Genomic DNA, 20,678 nt, shown 5'->3' on the forward strand with positions numbered 1-20,678 from the left:
ATTCACAATTTGTTTAGTGTCCCAACTTTTTTGGAATCCGGTTTGTACATCATCAGTCTGCGACAACGTTTTTGAAAGAAACAACTTTACTCGTCATTAAGTGTAAAATATTTATCTTACACAAAAAAAAACATATATTTCCCCCCCCAAAAAAAATAAAAAAAAATAATATATATATATTATATATATTTATATATATTTTTTTCTTCATTTATTTTCATATGTCTTCAAGGTAAGATGGTGAGTGATGGGGCGGTGCCCTTGCACCCTCTATTGGCCAGCTGCCACTGCTCCATGTTGTGGTAAAGACTGCTTTACTTTCTGAACGTGCTGCCAGGAATACACAGACTTTAAGCATGTGTGTGTGCAGGCTGCAGTGTCGGGGAGCTTTTTAAAGATATGTTTGTCTTGATAGACCTTGATTGTAGCAATTAATTTAAGCAAGGGCAGGCTGTGCGTCATCTGTTCATTGACTCATCTCTGAAAAGGCATTTCTTTTGGGTTTATGTAGCCTCTGAAGGCAGCAAACACTGTTTTCTCACCTACCTAACAATTCTTAATGGGTTATGTTGCGCAGTATTTTAAAGATAAACAACAAAATAAGAGTAGCAACCTTTGAATTTTAATGTCAAGCTTTGTTCACCAAGATTCCTCTCCCAGAATCTGGTAAAGACCAGATCCTCGACAGGTTAAGAAGTGAAAGAGAGAGGACTTTCTTTTTTCCATTAGTGTGCAGTAAATAGATTGGTGTTTCTTTTAATATCATCATCATCCTAGTTATCATCACAGCATTGCCGTTTCACTGCTGCTTTCTTACCTCTTTCTGTGTTCATCAGCAAATTTCATTTGTCATTTGTCTTTTATGAATATGTTTAATTCCATTTTCCTCTGACTGCATTCAAAATGAAAGCCTCAGCTTTACATGAGCTTAAACTAAGATCTTTTTTATGTTACGGAATGACGGTGATACACGTTTTGGTCAATATTGTGCGATGTCACACCCTGAGTATGTGTTGAGGATGACTCTCAAGTACTACCACACTAAAACATTGCTCAGTATTTGTACAAGTGACCAAACTGTTGCCATTTTTGTGTTTTATAAGGTCGGTTTGCTGGGGCAGCCATCTTGTATTGGGTTGTCTCTTCTTAGGATGGGAGCTGGCTGTGGGCCACCGATTCCGGAAATCCGCCTCCAGCCCACGTCGCTTCCCCTGGCTCAAATCTCCCTCAGAAGTGGCAACTCACAATATCAATAAATCAAGGAAACGTCAATTAAGTTTTATCAATTATATTAAATCAAGGCAGGAAAAGGTTACAGTTTACAGTGCTGGTCTCTCCGGTCTGTGACGCGATCACAAACTCGAAAGAGCTCCGATGTCCCGTGTCATTACTCATTTATAGGGTCCTAGACTCCTCCTTCGCAGAAGGGGAGCTCAACCTGTCAGTGTATGAGGGGGCGTGACTAAGTGTGATCTCAATGGATCTTATGTGGTTATGACGTGAAAGGAAACATGAGACGATGCTTCAAAAAGCCTTTCTACATGATGTGGCAAGCAGAAATGAACTCTATTCCTTGACGGATATTGAATCCCAGGAAGACTCTTTTTAGAGTTGCTGGCCCAGTTTAACCCAGTCAGAACCGGGTCATAATTTCATTATAATTCCGTCTCTGAGCAGATCAAAATCCCAGGACCAGTCTAGATAAAAATATCTAACACTCTAAAAGTTACAAAGTAATTAGTTGTAGACGTTCATCCAGTTATTGTTTCCTGAACATATTAAAATGATCATGATCTGTGATTGGATCAAACCTCCCTGGTGCAGACAGATATGGAGAAACTCAAGGATAAAATAAAGAATATCTAATTATTAGACAAAGACTCAAAACAAAAAGCTGACGTGGCAGCAAAACTTGCATATAACACAGGATTGGGGAGACACGAAGGAAACGGAGCATGACGGCCGTGGAAAGCACAATCCACGGACAACCTGTTAACACAACGACACTGAACTTAAAGGGACGCTAACGAGACATAACGATGAACACCTGGGGGGATTAGGATTGGGAGCAGGTGAAGCAAGGAGCTGGCACATGAAGGAATAAACGCAGGAAGGCAGGAAACACAAGAATCTAAAGAAAGAACGCAAGACAGGCAGAGTCTCACAAAAATCAATCCAGTGGTTCATGAGAAATGTTGCTTACAAAGTTGACTCCAAATAGTTGTTGGGAAAATCATACAATTAAAGATGTTGAGCAATCTGTTAGTGCTCAGATTGCGTTTGGGTCAGTCTCTGCTACTACCACACCAAACATTAGATCAATATCTGTAAAACTGAGTGAGCTATAGCCACTTCTGTTTTTGTTGTTGCTTTTTAAGGTCATTATGGCAAGTCCAAAAGAAAAGCTTTTGAAAACTACATTATTACCATACCATATACAGAATTTCAATTCTTCATAAACCTTTTTCAAATAAACACAAGTTAGCAGCCTAGATATATATTGTTATACACAAAAGGAAAAAAGCTTATGTCCATTCTTTTTTTTATTTATTTTTTTACTTATTGAAGCTAATTAGCAGCTGGTGGCACAGTAGAGAGTGGACTTGTTCTGAGCATTAAAGTGTCTCAAAGTGAGACCGTTTATGTTTAAACCTTGTTGCTGATTTTAGTTTTAAGGCAGTGTTTTCCCTTTTCTAGTCTCTGCGCCACTCAATAAATTGAAATCATCAAGCTTCCTCATGAGCCTCACGGTGACCTTTAGAGGCAGGATTATCATTTTCAGTGGTATAAATCCAAAAACATTGATTTATGGTCTAGAAGTGGCAGCAGATTTGATCTGAGGGACTTTTCTCTGACTCAACAGGAAAGAGACATTGATTTATGCGTCTGATCTATTTTCAGCTATTTACATTATTATTATTTCATTCTGTTTGTCATCAGGAATTCTTCTGCGTGACTCATTTTGTGTTGAGGGGGGTCAGAAACTGGAGCTTTTGTCCAGATGTCAAGAAAAAAAGTGTGAAACCTCACACTGACAGCAGACCATGTGTAATCAGCACATGCCCTAAAAAGACTTCCATGTCTGCAGCGTGTGTGGGTGAAATTAGAACATCATTTCTCAATATCAGTGCAGCATCTATAATTTAATCTGTGTCATTTCATGCATTATAGACGTCGAGATGGCAGCTCAGATCACTGTGTTTCAGTCTGATGTTGGCAAAAGTCAGGAGTGAGTACATTTTTGATCAGTTTCACCTCAGTAGTTACAATTTAGGTGTTTATTATTTTTGTAATAAGATGTTAAGTTGCTTCTGCCTTTTAAGGCAAATGGTTAAAAATTAATTCAAGCAATAAATATGTTCATTTTGTAAATGATTATTCAGCATTCATGCTATTGCTTTCATGTTTGTAATTTCTTCTGTAGGATTTCTGCAGTCAAAATACTTCTGCATACTAGGAATTCTTCTAAAAGTTCATATATCGAAACATTTGGCTTTATTGAGAAACATGCTGACATTTACTCTGCTTAGCTTTTATAATTTTTTTATTATTTACCTTTTAAAGGCTGTGGTGCCTCTGTGGTCAGTGCTGTGGTGTTGTGATCTTGGGGTTGCAGGTTCAAGCCCAGGTTGTGTCAGAGCAGATGTCCAGTGTAAAAAAAAAAAAAGGTCAAATCTTTCATGGGAGTTTGCTCGTTTTGGTAACGCCTGCAGAAGAAAGCTGAAGGAAAGCAACAGCAACGTTTTGTTTACAAAATCTTTACCATAGAATCTGTCATGATGTGTTGTCTGTATTTGTCTTTCAGAGGTTGACATAAGCAGTTTCTGTTTTTAGCAGAAAAAAAAAAAGGGGGCAAAAATACTTTGTCTCGGACAACCAGAGCTCGCCTCAAGGTTTCCCGGTGGACAACCAAGTGAAACAGGCGTGAATTAAAGTTCTCCATCACTGCAACAGATTTCCATCATCTGTTAAAAAAAAAAAAAAAAAACAGGATCCAAAAAAAATGTGTTTTGTTGCGATCTTTTTAAAGCCATCCAATGATGATACAGAAATTAAACATAAAGAGAACCAGAACCACAGTTCGACCCGAGCAGAGCAGGGCGGGTCGTACTGTCCGATACATGTCGGGGTGTGCAGTGCTCACGACTTGGAGACAGACTGCAGGTGAGAGCACCAATCAGTGTTTCCTGGACTATTAGGAGAACATCCTGCTATCTTAACTGAAGGTGATGACATTTAATAATTTATGAAATGTCTACATATAAAAATAAAAAAAAACATTGCATATTAAACATTTGTGTTGGCACGTGACCAATTAACTGCAGCAGGAGGAGACACCAGAACTGTTACACTGTTACCCCCACCCCATTCTCCCACACCTCTACCTCCCAGGACGTTTGTATCTGAAATCTAACTTTGAATTAAATGTAAATGTGTTCGGAGCGTCATCATCATAGACTTGTCCAAACCGTGCACGTGACTAAACTCCAGGTCCGAGAGAGAGTGTGCACAGCCTGTTAGTGTCTCTCATGGTGAAAGAGGATGCTTCTGCTGCTTTAGTTCTTATAATTAAACAATATTAAAACTAAAAGACGAATATTTATGCACCTCAGATTACAAAGTGTGTGTGTTTTCTTTCTAAAACCTTTAGGTGTAGAAAAAGTCAAAAGATTGTTTTCTACTTTAATCCCTGCCTTAAATACGCTACAAGTGCCTCATTTGCAAAGTCTGATGACAAGGAAGAGGATGAGGAGAACGAGGAAGTTCCACTCCAGCAGCTCCTGAGAGAGTCTGCCACTCAGTAACTTGGAAACTTCAAACTGTCCTCAAGATGGCTGACTGAGAACATTTGTGTATAGTAAACTTTCTATATAGTGCAATATATCCAACAATGTTCAGTCAGGTCATCTGGACGTTTTTTTTTTTTTTTGTTGTTGTTGAGACGTTTCGTCCTTCATCAAAAGGACTTCATCTCGCACTGATGAAGTCACCTTGGACTGATGAAGTCCTTTGGATAAAGAATGAAACGTATCACCAAACAAGAAACCGTCCAGATGACTTGACTGAACATTGTTGTTTTTTTTTCCTGGACTATTGAGCATGAACTTTGATATAGTTCAATATATGTATTAAGTTACGGTACACTTTTCTTGAGATATTTTGCCTTTTTTATTGTAAAGGTTGTGAACTACCCAAAATTTTGGTGGACAGGTTCAGTCAAGAGGCTGTCCACTGGACAACCTGGAAAATGTCCTTATGTCTCCCCCTGTAGTCTTGTTTCAGCGGTGTTCGTGTTCACTTCAGTCTGTTTTCTCTTGGTTCCAGCTCCTGCATCTGTTCTCAGTTAATTATTACTTCCAGATGTTTTCTGTTGTACTAATTAGTTTGCAGCCTTCAAAAGCATTTCAGGTTTCTGTGTCACCTGTGGGTTTATTGTTTAAACGATCAGTTGTGTCAGTGTTGGACTGATCCCTCCGCTTTTCTGAATATCTCTTTAGTCAAGAAAATGCTTTAGTTTATTCTGGATTAGCATCCTGAGTACTGCTTTCTATCTGAGAACCCCCCCCCCCCAACCTGACAAAATCACATTGAGATTTATTAAATCCCTTCAAAAAGTCTTATTTTCTGAAATATGCATCAGCATATTCATTCTTTTTTTGTTTTGTTTTGTTGCCTTATGCACCTTTTAGATTTTACTGTCTTGCTATTTTTAGCTTTTATCTAAGAGTTTTGCTTCTTTTAGCTTTCTTAAATAAAAGTCAATCTACCAACATAGTTTACCAATTTTATTGGTAAAATATAAAAATAATAGTGAAATGAGTGTATTGGCGAGACAAAAACTCAGTTATCCAGGTCACGATTTCAAGTTATAAAGAAAGATGATTTATTACCAAAATCAAAAAAATAACAGAAAATATAAACACTGCGAAACTCGGGGAAACACTCGGAGGAGTCATTTTGTTGGGTAAACACTACAAAGCACCACAGAGGAGCAAATGGAAGAACACAGAATGTAAAGGTGACACTAATGAACTAAAATGACAAACACCTGGTGAGACAATTAGAAATAGATGGACGGGACAGAAGCAGTATTCACAGAAGGAAAAACATTGGGGCAACAGAGGAACACAAGTAAAATAAACACAGGAACCCTATAAAATTACAAAAAGATAAACACTAACAAAAAAACAACAAAACAAAAACAAGTCCTGGCAGTTCACGTCTAAAAACCTAAATATTTCCAGAAATATGAGGACCAAGACCCCATTATATGGTTTAAATGTATTAGTGTAAATGAAATTATTGACAGACACAGGTAGCTTAGCTTTAGTTAGACTATAAGATGCATAAAGTACTTAATTACTTAAAGAGCAATTATGTTATGGTCTAGTTAAAATAGTGACTGCAATTAGTTTGTTTTATGGTACTCCTTGTGCACAAGGTCCGTCTGCTGCCACTTGACTGTGCTTTGTAGGATCATTACGAATACTTTTATACCTTTTCACACTTCATTCAACCTTTATTTATACAGGTTAATCCCAATGAGCCTCGTGGACTCAGTTACAAGAGAGGCCTGATTTTAACAAAGAATAATGACAACAGTGGACAACAAAGACAACAATAGACCATCATAAAGGATGCATACAAGTTGAGATTTTTTTTTTTTAACAAATGAAAATAAAAGGTGTTTAAAATGAAAATAAATAAAAAAAACAACTAGATTGTAAGGCGATGTAGAAAACTAAAAACAGGAACATGCCTGCACTGGCTTTTGCCATGAACTTAGTTGTTTGAAGCCACTTAGAGAGGTCAAGGTCGAGAACTTCAGATCTTTTTGCAAGATATTCCAGGAAACAGGAGCGGAGTAGGAGAAGGCCCTTTGCCTAGTTCAGTCCTCACTGAGGGGACACTGCAGGTAATAATGTCCTGCGAGCGCACGCTGTAGCTGCACTCACAGCAGAGGCATGTAGGAGGTGATGTATGAAGGCAACAGACTAAGAAGTGATTTAAAGATGAAAATGTACCAGTGGGAGAGTCTGCATGAAGTTAATGATGACCAGTTAACCAGTGAATACAGGGTGCAGTGACGGGTACAGTAGTTACAGCCAGTTATGAATCTTAATGCACCGTGATAGACAGAGTCCAACATCTGCAGGGTGCTTGTATGAGAGTTTATGTAAATAATGTCACCGTAATCAGTGCAGGGAAGGAAAGTCACAGTTACAAGGCGTTTTCTAGCATTCACAGTTAGACAGGATCTATTTCTGAAAACGAAACCTAATTTAACTTTCAATTTTCCAGGTGGAGCTTAAAAGAGAAATGCAAATGGACCAAGATACCCAAATTTTTATAGGAATCGACAAACTCAGTGGGGACACCATTTGAGGATAAAATCAGAGGAAGAACTGCTGGGACTGACTTCCGGTTTGAAAAAAAAACCCCCACACATTCCTTTGGTTTTGTTGGCATTTAAGACAAGTTTGAGATGGAACAAATCTGACTGGATGATGTCAAATGCAGATTGCAAAAGCTGGAGAGCCTTAGCAACCGTTTTAGCTCGACAATAAACAACGGTGTCATCAGCATAGAAATGCACAATATATATGATATATGTTTATTTAGATAAAATAAGCCTCTTTCTATGTGCTTTTGGACTAATGACACAGTGCATTTGAACACAAAGCATTAACAAGTGACACATGTAGCACTTTGCAAGATGGTGACCATGAATCTCGTATTGTGCTACCAGTGCCCATTCCACTGTACTTCTCTCTTCCATCCATCCATTATCTTCTACTCGCTTCTTCCTTTTCAAGTCACAGGGGGTCACTAGTGCCCATATCCATCAGTCACTGTGTGAGAGGTGGGGGACACCCTGGACAGGTTCTCTCTTTTTATATAAATTTAAACCTTTAAATGTGTGTTTACGCAGATCTATTGTTTTCATTAGAGAAAAGAATAATAGTGAAGTAATTTTCATAAAATCCATTTCAAGGAGTATTTGGCTCGTATTATAATCAGGCCCTGTGATTGGTCAATGACTGACTTGAACCTGATTTTGATGCATCATTATATTTTTTTACAGTGTCAGGTTTAAGAAATCTTATGGATCTGTTTCCCTCAGGGAGTTCCTGTTGTTCTCCTCCTTCACGAGCTGTCAGAATATGAAGGAGACTGGAGTGTCCTTCCTGTGCTTCCACGGTGAGTGACGAGCACGTACTGTATGAGGTGGTGACAAACAAGTCAATAAAGTCAAATTCAAGAAAAGTGCACATAATGAAGCTGTAATGATTCCTACAACAAAAGACTTCCTGTGATTTTTTCCCAGCCTGTCCGCTGTTTACGGGGAATCGGCGTCCTGGTTTCTCTTCACAGAAGAAGAAACCACGGTCACGCTGCCTGCTCTGCTCCAAATCTTTTACAGATTTTCAGGTCGAGAGGTGAGAGCTACAGGTGTAGTCAGTCCTGTGAACATATTCCCAACATCTCAGATTATTTTCTTTTTACTAAACAGTATTTTTATTTATAAGGATTTGATGCACATAAACAGCACTGGCGAAAAGAAAAGCTATTTTCATTCTCACTTTGCCGCTCACAGGAATGGTTTTTGGGTAAGCGTCTCCATGACAACAAGGCCTCCATCATTCACCACTATGCCTTCTCTGAGGACCCCAGCTCTTTTGGGTACCCTGACCCTGCAGCAGGCTGGGCTCTTAGTTCTCCCCTTTGTAAAAGGTGAGAATGTTTCGGTGCAAATATCTGCAAATAACTCATTTTTATTCTCTTCTTTTAATCAAACGTGTTTTAATGAATGCACCTTTTATAGTTTTTTTTTAACCATGACCATTAACTCAAAGAAGTTTATTTATACCCATAAAACACTTTAATGAATCATTAAAGTTAGACATTAGTATTGTATTTATTTTGGGATTAATTAACACCATTATTATTTAAATAAACAATAAAATCCAGTCTTTAGCATCACTTTTACTTTTGAAGTTTTGACATCTGGAGCTTTTGTTTGCATTCATGGAAAGCACTCCTGCAATATTCCCTCTCTAGTTAGCTTCATTTAACACTGTGTTTTGTGTTTTAGACTCGCTGAGAGGATCCAGTATGAGAGTCCCAAGTCAGATTTCACCATTGATTTGACACATGAGGTACTTTCAGACATTTACAGGAGCTTTGTGAGTCTCCAGCATGTTTTATATGATTTGATAAGACTTTATTGTTTTCCTCAAGTACAACTTCCTCAGACAGAGAGATGGTTTTCATCTGTCAGGCTGCCTGCAGAAATAAAAAGTTCAAACTTACATTGATAAACAGGACTCCTCTGGTGGCTGATATGTAGCTGAAACAATTCAGATTCTTGCTGTTAATGCGTCAGTTGTTATTCTGTCAGCATAAAGACTGCTTCCCAAGTCAAAGACCTTAAACACCTTGAGGGAATGTGCATCGCTCGCCCCTTTTTTATGACAAGTTTGAGACTAGGATCACATTAGTTGAAAAATAACAGATATAAAGCCATTTTGGGTCAAACTTTGTGCCATTTTGTGTATTTGGATATTTCTGATGGTAAAGGATGGATTATTTTAATTTACTAATCCTTGTTTATTTTATGTTTTTGCATTTGTTCTATTAAGAGTAAATTAAAGTCAAAACTAAGGAGTGTTGTACTTCTAATTAATGCTGCTTCTTCACCTTTTTTGAACTTGTATAATTGATATTCAGAGCAGTAATTTAAATTCTGAGCCACGGCTTGTTTGAAATTCTCAAATGACTCTCAGGCGACTTCAAGAACGTGAGTTTGTGTGGATGAAAAAAACAACAACATAGAAGCATTTATCCAGTTTTTCTTTTGTAAGTGAAAACATTACTCTTGATTAAATGACGTCAAAATCTAATCTCGTTGTTTCAGCAGCAAAACTAAAAGGACCACATTTGTCTTCATGTTTGTCTCCTGTGCGTGTGTGTGTGTTTTCTTAATTTTTAGATTGCTTTATATGTTTGGGAGGACGGAAACGGTCCAAAGTTGACAGCAGTTCCGGAGTTTTGTACAGAACCGAGAGATGACTGCGCAACCACATTTACAACTTACCTGCCCGACTGCGTATGGAGAAGTCTGGTTTACTTGAAGAAATCAATACAAATTATTATTTTATTAAACTATTTTTTTTGCATCAAAATAAGTGAGCAGGTAAAGATACCTTATATCTGAGTATAAAACACATCGAGACAGTTTTAGTACAATTCACAGACAAAAAAAAAAAAACGTGGCTCCATGTAGCTTGTTGCTATATTTTTTGGACTATAAGGCACACCAGATAATAAGGCGCGTTAAGCGAAACAAAACAGTCAGATAAGTCAAACTTTATTCAACTCATTCACAATAACTCTCAACATTGTTCAGTTGCACCACATAAAATAGGTTCGAGGTCAGCAAGCACAACCAGAATTAATACATAAGGCTCACCGGATTATAAGGCTCACTGTTGATTTTTGAGAAAATTAAAGCATTTTAAGTGCGCCTTATAGTCTGAAAAATATGACACATAAATGACAGCATCATTTGTGCACCTTTGGCGCTGAGCATCTTTCAACTGTTAGAAAAAAACATTCTCATTTACATTGTTTTCCCACAAGAACTACACTCAAAGGCAGGAGAAGATTTTTTTTTTTTTTACTAGCATTTTACTTACAAGGGCAGATTTTCAGGACAGGTTACATAAATATACATAAATATACACACATGAAAACCATTCACAAGAATCTGCCTCCAGCTGCTTTCTTCGCTCGCTTTTATACCCTTATCAGTTCAGCTGAGTTCACAGAGCTCAGGAGGTGTCCTTGGCTGCAGCTGCATGCTTCGGTCTTTTCATCCAGCGCTCTCTGTTAACCCAAACATATGGTTCATGGGCAGAGATAAGATTGTGTCTTGGGAGATGTTTTTGATTATGTCTTGGCCTTCTTGTTCTCAGCCATAGTAATAAAAACATCCATAACCTTTGACTAAAAATTCTTTGACAACTTTCAGGGACATCATTAAATTACTGGTAAAAGAAGATGATCCTAAAATAGAACCTTGCGGAACACCAATTTTACACTTTTAGAAAGTTGATTTATATATTTTCATTTAAGACTAACATTTCTAAACATTAAATAAAATATTTTTTTAAAAAGCATATGGCCTGCTGCCTTGCATGCTAAAATGTTTGGCAAAGATCTTTCACATTCTGTTAATTTATTGGGATGACTTTCAGCTACTACTATACAATGTTTTAGATCAATATCTGTAAATTTGATTGTTATACCCATTTATGTTTTGGCTTATGTTGTTTAGCTGTGGTGGCCATCTTGAATTGGGTGAACTCCAAAAGTTTGAGTTGTTAGATGTTCATTTAATAATCATTTTCTAATGGTTCTATTGAAATCGGTTATTATCATGTTTTGCTATAAACAAACAAACAAACAAACAAACAAACAAACAAACACAGACACTCAGAGTGGCAATTACATAATCACCCACCTTTCAAGGCAGTGATAAATATGACCGTACCATTAAGGAGCTTCTTTGAGATGTAACTTTAAGAAATTCATTCTTGGTTTTCAGCATTGTCCCGTAAAACACAAATACCAATAATAAAAACAGCCATGAATGGCAGTGGTCTCATGAGAATGTTATAAACAATAGTGTGGCTCATAAGGATTCTTTTAACATTCATACAAACAAACATTTATTTCCAATATCCAGAAATGATTTCTCCTTATTTAGCGCTAAGCCTTGGTGTTTAAATGTTAGAAAACTCCCCCTTGTTGTGTTCTGTCCAAAACAAGACTTGTACTTATTTAGAAAATGATTTAGATAGAATAAAAGCAAGCATAATTCTTGTTTTGCATTCATAAAAAGCCCTCTTTTGACACAGGGGCAAATTTAACTGTTCCGTCTTCCCCGTGAGCATCTTCATGCCAAAGCTGTCCAGTTTAGTTAAGTTCCAAACACTGAGTGGGTAATGCACGCGGTCTTGGATTGTTACACAGAAATACAAATTTCTGAGAACTGTAGGGCTGAAGGGATAAGTGAACCCTGAATAAAAGCTAAAAGATGGTAACCACCATAAATGGAGCAGAAAATCAATGCAGCAGATGAATCAGATCGGAGCAAACACAATTCAGCTCTGAGTAAGACATTTCAGACGAAAGGATAATCCAAACTTCAGAACAACAAAGGTGAACGCTGAGCTGAAACACAATAAATTCTTCAGTTTGATACATGATTTATTCACAGTGTTACTAGAAAGAATTGTAATGTAGTTAGCAAATGTAAATGTCATTCAGCTGGTTGAGGTCGTCTACAGCCCACCTACAAGTTTATTTAAAAAAAAAGAGAGACTCTTTATAGTTAAGAACACACTCCAGTTGTGATCATTTCTTGGGTGGGGCGTTGTGATTAATTGATCATAAATCAAAGTACAAATCCAACCTATTCTCCCTGTTGGAAGCAGATTTTACTGGATTTATTGAGTTTTACTTATAAATTCTGCTTCATTTGTTTCCATTTCCTCCAGTCAGGACAGAGATTAAAGTTTTTAAAATTGCACGCATGCAGTGGTGTAATTTCTCCTGAAATGTGTCGGTAGAGTATTTCATCAAAATATCCCTTAAAACTCAGCGATACATATGTAGATGCCTGTATTCATTGTGACGATATGTGCTTTTCTTTCATTTTTAAGTATCGTTTTTTTTTAAGTATACACTTTTTTTTTATTGTTATGTTTTTTTCCCCAGGGCAAGCCAATCTCAAAGAGGAATTTATTTGTTGCAGTGAAAACCTGTGAAAAATTCCACTCAGAGCGAGGTGTGTATAACGACTTTATTTCAGCCAGTTTGTCAGAAATTATTTAAATATATCAATGCATTAAAATAGGAAGAGGAAAAGGACTTTGATCAGAGCTAGTAGAACAGTAATCCATTATTGTAAAGCAACAAACGTTTTTGTGAAAATTTTCCAATGCGGGTCCTCCAGCTGGTGTACTGTCAAGAGTAAAGCATCATGAGATCATTCATGTTTGAGGTTGCTTCTTAGCCGAGGGAAGGGACTCACTCACAGTTTTGCCTAAGAACACAGCCATGAATAAAAAAATGGTACTTAAATAACTAATGGGTAAAACTTCTCCCAACCAATACTTTTTCCAGCATGATGTATAGTTAAGGCTAAAGTGGCTTTGGGAACAAAACATCCAGATTTTGGGTTCAAGAACAGGAAACTCTCCAGATCTAAATCCCATTAGGAACCCATGGCCACTCCTCAAGAGATGGGTGGTTAAAAGAAAGCCCACAGATTTTGACAAACTTAAAACATTGATAAAGCAGAACAGGCCATAGTCAGTTAAGATTTGGCCCAGAAGTTGATTAACAGCATGCCAGGGCAAATTGCAGAGGTCTTGGAGAATAAAAATGGGTCAACACTACAGATATTGACTCTTTACATACATTCAATAGCTATGTTTACATGGACATAAGTGATCGGATTAAACGGCCATTCGGAATAAAAATGCGTCATGTAAATTCCCTATTTGGATTATTCTTTGTTGAGTCAACTCGATCCGAATGAATTTGTAATCCGAATGAGAGGGGTGGTTTATGCCAATTCAAAATCCGAACAGTGTGCATGTAAACACGTAATCTGATCATTTTATTCCGATCGTGGAAAACTGACCTGACTGTGCATGTGCGACCTATGTCAACCTCACGTATTTCCGCCTGGCTAGATGCTAATATGTCGTGGAAGCAAATTTGGTCGGTGAGCGACACAACATTTCTACTAGAAACTTTGAAAGAGCTCAAAATGATCTGTATCACCTGTAGCTCAGTCAGGGAGTGCAGTAACGTCTCCACCGTCATTAAAACCTGGCGCGGGTCCATTTTGAGCGCTCAGGTTTATTTACGTTCATCCCAGAAGTAGAACAGAAGTAGAACTTCTTCTGTGTTTTTTTAAAGGAAAGTTTGCCACTTTGCGCATGTCAGTACTTCTATTCAGAATAAAAGCCCGCTGCATGTAAATGCTCGTCTTGAATGGATTGTGCCCATGTAAACGATACATTTGGATTATTTTATCTGAATATAGTTCAATCCGATAAAATAATTTTGCTCATGTAAACATAGCTATCGTGACAGTCAATATAAGCCTTTGAAGGTTATCAAATGCTTGTAATAATGCTTCAGTATATCAATAGAAACAGCTACAACAAAGCAAGCACATGCAGCAAACTTTGTGAAAAAATTAATTATGAATTTCAAAGAAACATATGCCACCATTAGGGCAGTGCCCTTTTCTCTGGAGGTTCACTGTTATATCAGCAGAATGAAGCCCAGTCTCTTTTTGTGTGACTTAAATCAGTGTAGCTTTTTAGAGTGCATATGGTTTCTGTTCTGCCTGCGAAACAGACCCTGTCTCCTAATAAACTGAGTACAGTATGTCTTAAAAAGAGGAGAGCTAAAAGATGACCAGAGAATGCACAGCAGAGAAACTCTTATTTCTAACAAGAATGCACACAGATTCATGTTGAAAAACTGCAACAATTACTCTCTCCTGTACCCCAGAATTGTGGCAACATAGTGGTCAAAATTGACCTCTTCCAGATTTTGCGTTAGGTGTTGCTGGACCCAGAAGTGTTTAGATTTTCCCCAAACATGACTAAGTTGTCAGTAAAGACATTGAAAAAGCTTTCCTTTGTATCCATATCAGTTTCAATAAAAGTTAAACGATTTAACAAAATTAATTAGTATATGCTTACTTGCATTTTGTAAACTTTTCTGTGTTGCAAGAATTATTTGGTTCAAATACCGGACGAGCCCCCAGTTTGTTCCAGACAGCTCAAAACCACAACAAATACAGAAGACAGCACACATTATATTTTATTTTGAACTTAACTCAGTAAACCAGATTTAAAGAATGTGTCTGTGTGTAGTTATGAGTTAAATGATGCTGAAAACCAAACAAAAGGGTGTGGCTCAGATGGGGAAAAAAGAATATTTGAAGCCATCAGAGACTGAGTAGCCAACTTTTATGTTGGAAACACTGGGCCTAGAAGATCCAAACAACTCGCCACACTCAAAGGGTTGTGTTAATATGTTCCCAGGTCCAATTTCCAGCACCAATTTGCAATTTCCATATTCTGGCAGCAAAATTATAAAGCGAGCAAGAATAAAACCTTCCCTTGTTTGCCCTCACCTTCTCTTTATGTAGCACATGTAGTAAACCAGGCTGCTTGTCATTCAGCCCCAGTAAACCAGTCAGGTGGAAACTACCTGTTGAAATTTACAACCTCATCTAAACTGTCTGCTGAAATTACCACAGCCAGCACCATTATCCAAAACACTGATGTTTGTTTTAAGGGTCAGAATGAGCCAGCAGTTACGAACGGACTGTTTTAGAGCAATTAGCACAATCATAAGCGGAATGAGGAGTGTGTCATTAACTTTTACTGAAATTCAGTTCAAACTCTGCTCATTAGCATTGCATAGCGGGGTGTCATGATGTCCTTTCCACTTTCTTTTAATCAAAGGATGTGTTTAAGAATAAATTAATGCCAGATCGGACCCACTTGTCATAGATCAACATTAATTTTGCCTGATTAAACTGTAATTGGAAGTCTTTGTCTTGTTTCTTTACTGTAGATGCTGCTGTCCTCCACATCAACAGGCAGTGGGGGGAGAGCATCATCTATTCTTCCCTCAATTAAAAGCATGATTTGATGGCATGACCCTTTCAATTAGATGCTTTGAGGGTTTTAATTATGAACTGGGAGCCATTAAATGGGGTTTTGGTCAAAAGAGCTCTGTTTAGTTCAGAGATGATGTGTGTATTGTTTAAGGTTAAATGTTATGTGCTCAACCTTGCACACTTTGACCTCTCTTTCTTTTCATCTCCTCACAGTACCAGTTGTGAAGTCAACCTGGGAGAAGGATGCTGGGATTTTAGAGTACTATAGTGACGTCAGTGATGCCTCTATCCCCACAATAACCCTGGGAGTGCCCAATACTGAGAGAGGTGAGATTACGACAGCATACATTGACTCTTTCAGAATAACAGTGTTATGGTCCTGAGATGTCCAGGAGTAAATGACAGGATGCACAACTTGATGATTATGCAATTAGACAAGAATTAAATCACAGATCACCTGAACAGAATAGTAAACTGAGAGCCCTGGCTAAAACAAGCAAAAACAGGGAGAAGCCCTGAACTAGACAGGAGTTGACCATCGGATTCGAGCCGCTCCCCTCACCCTATGATCAGAGGATTAACCCTACCGCCAAAAACCGAAAACGCAATGATGGCCAGTAACTCCCAGTCCTAACATTCATTCATTCAACCTTTATTTGAATTTTAGACAGGTAACAACAATCAACTCAACAAAATCAGAGACAAGGTGCAACCACAGGTATCTCCTACAGGAGCGGGAGCGAGGCTGGAGAGAAAAGCCAGAAACCGTCAGACCAACGTCTCTCCTCAGGCCTCCCTCACTCCTCCAACAGGCGGAGCTTGATCCTTTGAAGCCCCTTCCAGCCAATCAGCTGTCTAAAGAGAGCACATGAATGAATTAGGCACTCATTCACACAAAATGACACAGGGACATGTCACAAATAGATGTAATTTATCTTAGAGAAACTCAGTAATTGAAATATAATGAAATAATAATAAAATAAACAGTAGTTGCAGCCATTTTTGCTTTATAATAATTTGTTTTTTTATTGACTAACAGTCTCATTTCACTTGAATAATTCTTCCCAAAATAACAATCAGCATTTATACTTTAGTATTGCAATTACATAGCTTCCCCTCCTTTGCTTTAAACTATTTGAAGGCTATTATTTATTACAAATACAACCTTGGATGTTTTCCTTCCCTCCACTTGGTACACGACTGCTCAAAACGTATTTATTTTGTTTCTTGTGCCGACTTCTAGATCAGTTCAACTCAGAAAAAAAGATACATGAAAATGAGTTCAAATAGACTCGAGAAAAACTTTACCAACATCATGAAGTGCACATGTCAGCCACAGGTAGTCATTTCAGACAGCATCTTCCAATATTGGACTCAGATGTGAGAGTAAGGAGTTGGTAAACAAGCAGGCAAAGGTCAGAGGATCAAAACTCACAACCAGGATCATATGGAGTCAGTGAGATGGGAGAGCTGGAAAACTAAACATCAAGGTCAAAAGAAGAAGATGATATGGCAGAAAGTAAGCAGTGGAAAGGTGTCAGTAAAGCCCAAAGGGGCTGCTGAGGAAACGAGAAGCAGGTGAGACTGGTTTAAAGAGTGAAAAAAATGATTCATGTGAACTCATTAAAACCGTCTGTTCTCCCTTAGTTTTACAGTTGGAACCCTGACTGTGGTGTTTAAAATATTAGAAACCTTTTATAGTCTCCTGAAGACCAAGGTATGGGACTCAATCCATTCATTTTATGATATAAATGCAAGATGACTGAGAGATCATGGCAACCAACCCTGAAGTCCATCTTCTCTCTGGTGTAGAGAATAAAAGGCGATGACAGTTTCTGTCTGATAGATGCAACAGTCAGATTGTGCTGATGAACAACAGATCAACACCGATGTCTCGTATTTATACTCCCCCCCGCCTCAGACATCTCTGATTGTTTATCAGTGTATCTACCTCAAATGTGTGTTTGAGTCTGTTCACACGGCCGGGGTCAGGAAAAGTTCCAAACTCGGCCTGTCTCATTCCTCCTGTCACAAACTCTGTTGTGACTAATGTTTCTTCATTTAAAAACAACAACATATTTTCACCTCTTTTCCATAAATTTAAATAAAAAAATTGTCCCAAGAGAGGACGTATTATGATAAGACGCCGTCCGTCGTGGACAGTTTTTTGACCGAGGTCTAAACTTATACCTCTTTAGCCTGGACATGTCAAACTGCACATCTGGACACCTCATGGGTCAAGAAGTACCCCTATTGATTTCAAGGTCACAGGTGACTATTGGTGACTCTCAGCAAGAAGGTTGCCAGATGAAATCCCAGTCAAGGACCTTTCTGGGTGGAGTTTGCATGTTCTTTCCGTGCATGCGTGGATTTTCTCCGGGTACTCCAGTTTCCTTCCACAGACCAAAAACATGTATTTTAGTCTGATTGGTAACTCTAAATTGTCCCTAGGTGTGAGTGAGACAGAGAACGGTTGTCTCATTTTTATTTATTTTTATTGTACTTTTTTAATTCCCAATGGGGAAATGAATTATCTGCATTTTTCCCTTTGCACATGTGAAGCAGAGGGCTGCCATCTAAGGTGCTTGGGGGAGCAGCTGGGTGGTTTAAGGGCCTTGCTCATGAGCCCAGACCGGGGCAAATGAGGGTGGAGGCTGGTGGGTGTTTCACCTTTTCCACCCACATTTTGATGTTGTCGGTCTGGGGGGTTGACCAGCGACCCTCCGATCACAGGCCTAATCTCTCTATCCTCTGCACCACCACTCCCCCTATGATGGAGGTGACCTTGATCAAGGGTCAAGATCACAGGTGATTGTGATCTCCATTCATCCATCCATTATCCATTATCCATCCATCCATTATCTTTACCCGCTTATTCCTTTTTTGGGTCGCGGGGGTCACTGGTGCCTACATTCAGCTATCAGTGTGCGAGAGGTGGGGGACATCCTGGACAGGTCTCCAGTCCATCACAGGGACACATTGAGACAAACAACCATTCACTCTCACTCACACCTAGGGACAATTTAGAGTTACCAATCAGCCTAACATGTATGTTTTTAGTCTGTGGGAGACAACTGGAGTAAATGGAGAAAACCCACACATGCACGGAGAGAACATGCAAACTCCACCCAGAAAGGTTGGGATTTGAACCGGCAACCTTTTCGCTGAGAGGCAACAGCTCTACCAACTGAGCCACCGTACCACCCGTGACTGTGATGTGTCCTTCCATAAGTTAATAGACAGTAAGCTGCAGGAAACTGGTCTTTCTAACAGCAGAGGAACTCGTTGAAATACTTTCAAAAAGCCAGACATAAAAAAGTAATAAAATTGTGAACGAACACAAACACACACATTTTGTGGCTACTCTTTTATATTGGAACAGATGTGATGCACAGTTCATTAACTTAAAAAGATCATCAGTTTAAGCTGATCTTCTTGAACAGCTTTTAAAATATAAGTGTGCAATTGAATTTTTCAAGGGCAGTTCATTTTATTTCAGGATATTTGGCCTTCTAGAGGCATTTAATAAAATAGCCTTTTTTGCAGCTGTCTTTTTTTGTTGTTGACCCGAGCAGTTTGATGGAGTTTCATAAATTGGTATTGATTAAATTCATGTGTTTTTGTCCAAACAGTTGTTAAATGGTATTAAAATGTGTTGAATTAAAAGGCACTTACATAAATCTCCAGCCTTGGAACCAAAAGTGCATTTACTGAAACAGACAGCGCTGCACATTTATGTTGTAGTGAAAAATATCCACATTTTCTTTAGATTGCTCAGGTTCAGCTTTGGATGAATTATATCAACATTTAATTCAGCCAGTGTGCAGCTCCAAGCAACTTTATCATGTTTGAGCAGAGTTAAACAGGAGCAGGTGCAGGTGAGTGGTGCAGACGGTTTGCATATTTATAAATCTGTACATACTAAATGAGGAAAAGGTGCAAAGTCGCATTCCGGGTCACTTTAAAACATGCAGCGATGTTCACATAGAGGGAAAATGCCTCTAAATATTACATTTTTATGAGCAGAAAAGACTTTGGGCAAAAGTGATTTGAAAAATGTGTCTTGTCTGTTTTCCTAAATGTCATCATGTTTTTGTTTCAGTCTCACGCACTTCAGCCAGATCCCCGACTCAGCCTTTAGATCCAAACATGACGTTTCTTCTTAAACGTGACCAGCTTCAGCACAAAGATCACTTTAAAAAGTTACTATCACCTATCTCACAGATCCAATTCTCTAACTCATTTGTGTACAATGTTCATTTATTTGAGGCAAGAAAAAAAAAGTGACGTCTGTTGATTGAACCTCTGTTTTGTCCTTCGAAGGCCACTGTGGAAAGACGTTCGCCATCTTGAAGCGTTTTCTGAGTGAGACCACTTGGAAGGCTGATTGGCTGCTGATCGTTGACGACGATACTCTCATCAAGTAATACGAACTTTTATTCATTTTAATCCATCTTTTATTTCTAGGAAAGCAACAGCATGACTCAAATCCCCCAAAACAAAAGTATTCACTGAAAATAGAAAGCAGACATTTTTCAGTCAAAATCCCAGTCTAGTAAGTGTTTTGATGTTACAAAACTCAATATATTGATGTAACAACATGAACAATTTGATGTCAGCTTGTGGTCAAGAGACTACAGGAGTATTTATGATGAACCAAATGAAGGGTAAGTGTCAAAACACATTTATAGTCTGATCTGTTTAATATGTGCATTCGTGCAGTGGGCCTTTAAATGACAAACGTCATTTCTTTATTGAAGGTCATCTTCAAATCATTCATGTGAGCCGAATTTGTTGTATTTATTTAAAAGGGAATGACCATTAGAAGTTGAGCTTTGTTTAAGATGATCTATATAAGTAAGTGCAGCCTTTTTGGCAAATAAGCATTTTTTTTTTTTGTGAACAAATACAAACCGGATTCCAAAAAAGTTGGGACACTAAACAAATTGTGAAT

The 20,678-nt window shown here is 38.2% G+C and overlaps 1 protein-coding gene across 1 annotated transcript in view; it reads left to right on the forward strand.

Moving 5' to 3' along the window:
- Nucleotides 1-20,151, forward strand: part of b3glctb (beta 3-glucosyltransferase b) — a 37,999-nt gene extending 17,848 nt beyond the window's left edge. The window contains exons 5-12 of the mRNA XM_037688298.1: nucleotides 8,126-8,202; nucleotides 8,330-8,441; nucleotides 8,600-8,736; nucleotides 9,098-9,161; nucleotides 9,995-10,111; nucleotides 12,787-12,856; nucleotides 15,938-16,051; nucleotides 20,048-20,151. Coding sequence (XP_037544226.1) covers nucleotides 8,126-8,202; nucleotides 8,330-8,441; nucleotides 8,600-8,736; nucleotides 9,098-9,161; nucleotides 9,995-10,111; nucleotides 12,787-12,856; nucleotides 15,938-16,051; nucleotides 20,048-20,151 — 795 coding nt within the window. The remainder of the gene's footprint in view (nucleotides 1-8,125; nucleotides 8,203-8,329; nucleotides 8,442-8,599; nucleotides 8,737-9,097; nucleotides 9,162-9,994; nucleotides 10,112-12,786; nucleotides 12,857-15,937; nucleotides 16,052-20,047) is intronic.
- Nucleotides 20,152-20,678: the final 527 nt, after the last annotated feature.

The sequence above is a fragment of the Nematolebias whitei genome, chromosome 14, assembly GCF_014905685.2.
Source record: "Nematolebias whitei isolate Nwh7 chromosome 14, NemWhi1, whole genome shotgun sequence".
In the NCBI taxonomy this organism is placed as follows: domain Eukaryota; kingdom Metazoa; phylum Chordata; class Actinopteri; order Cyprinodontiformes; family Rivulidae; genus Nematolebias; species Nematolebias whitei.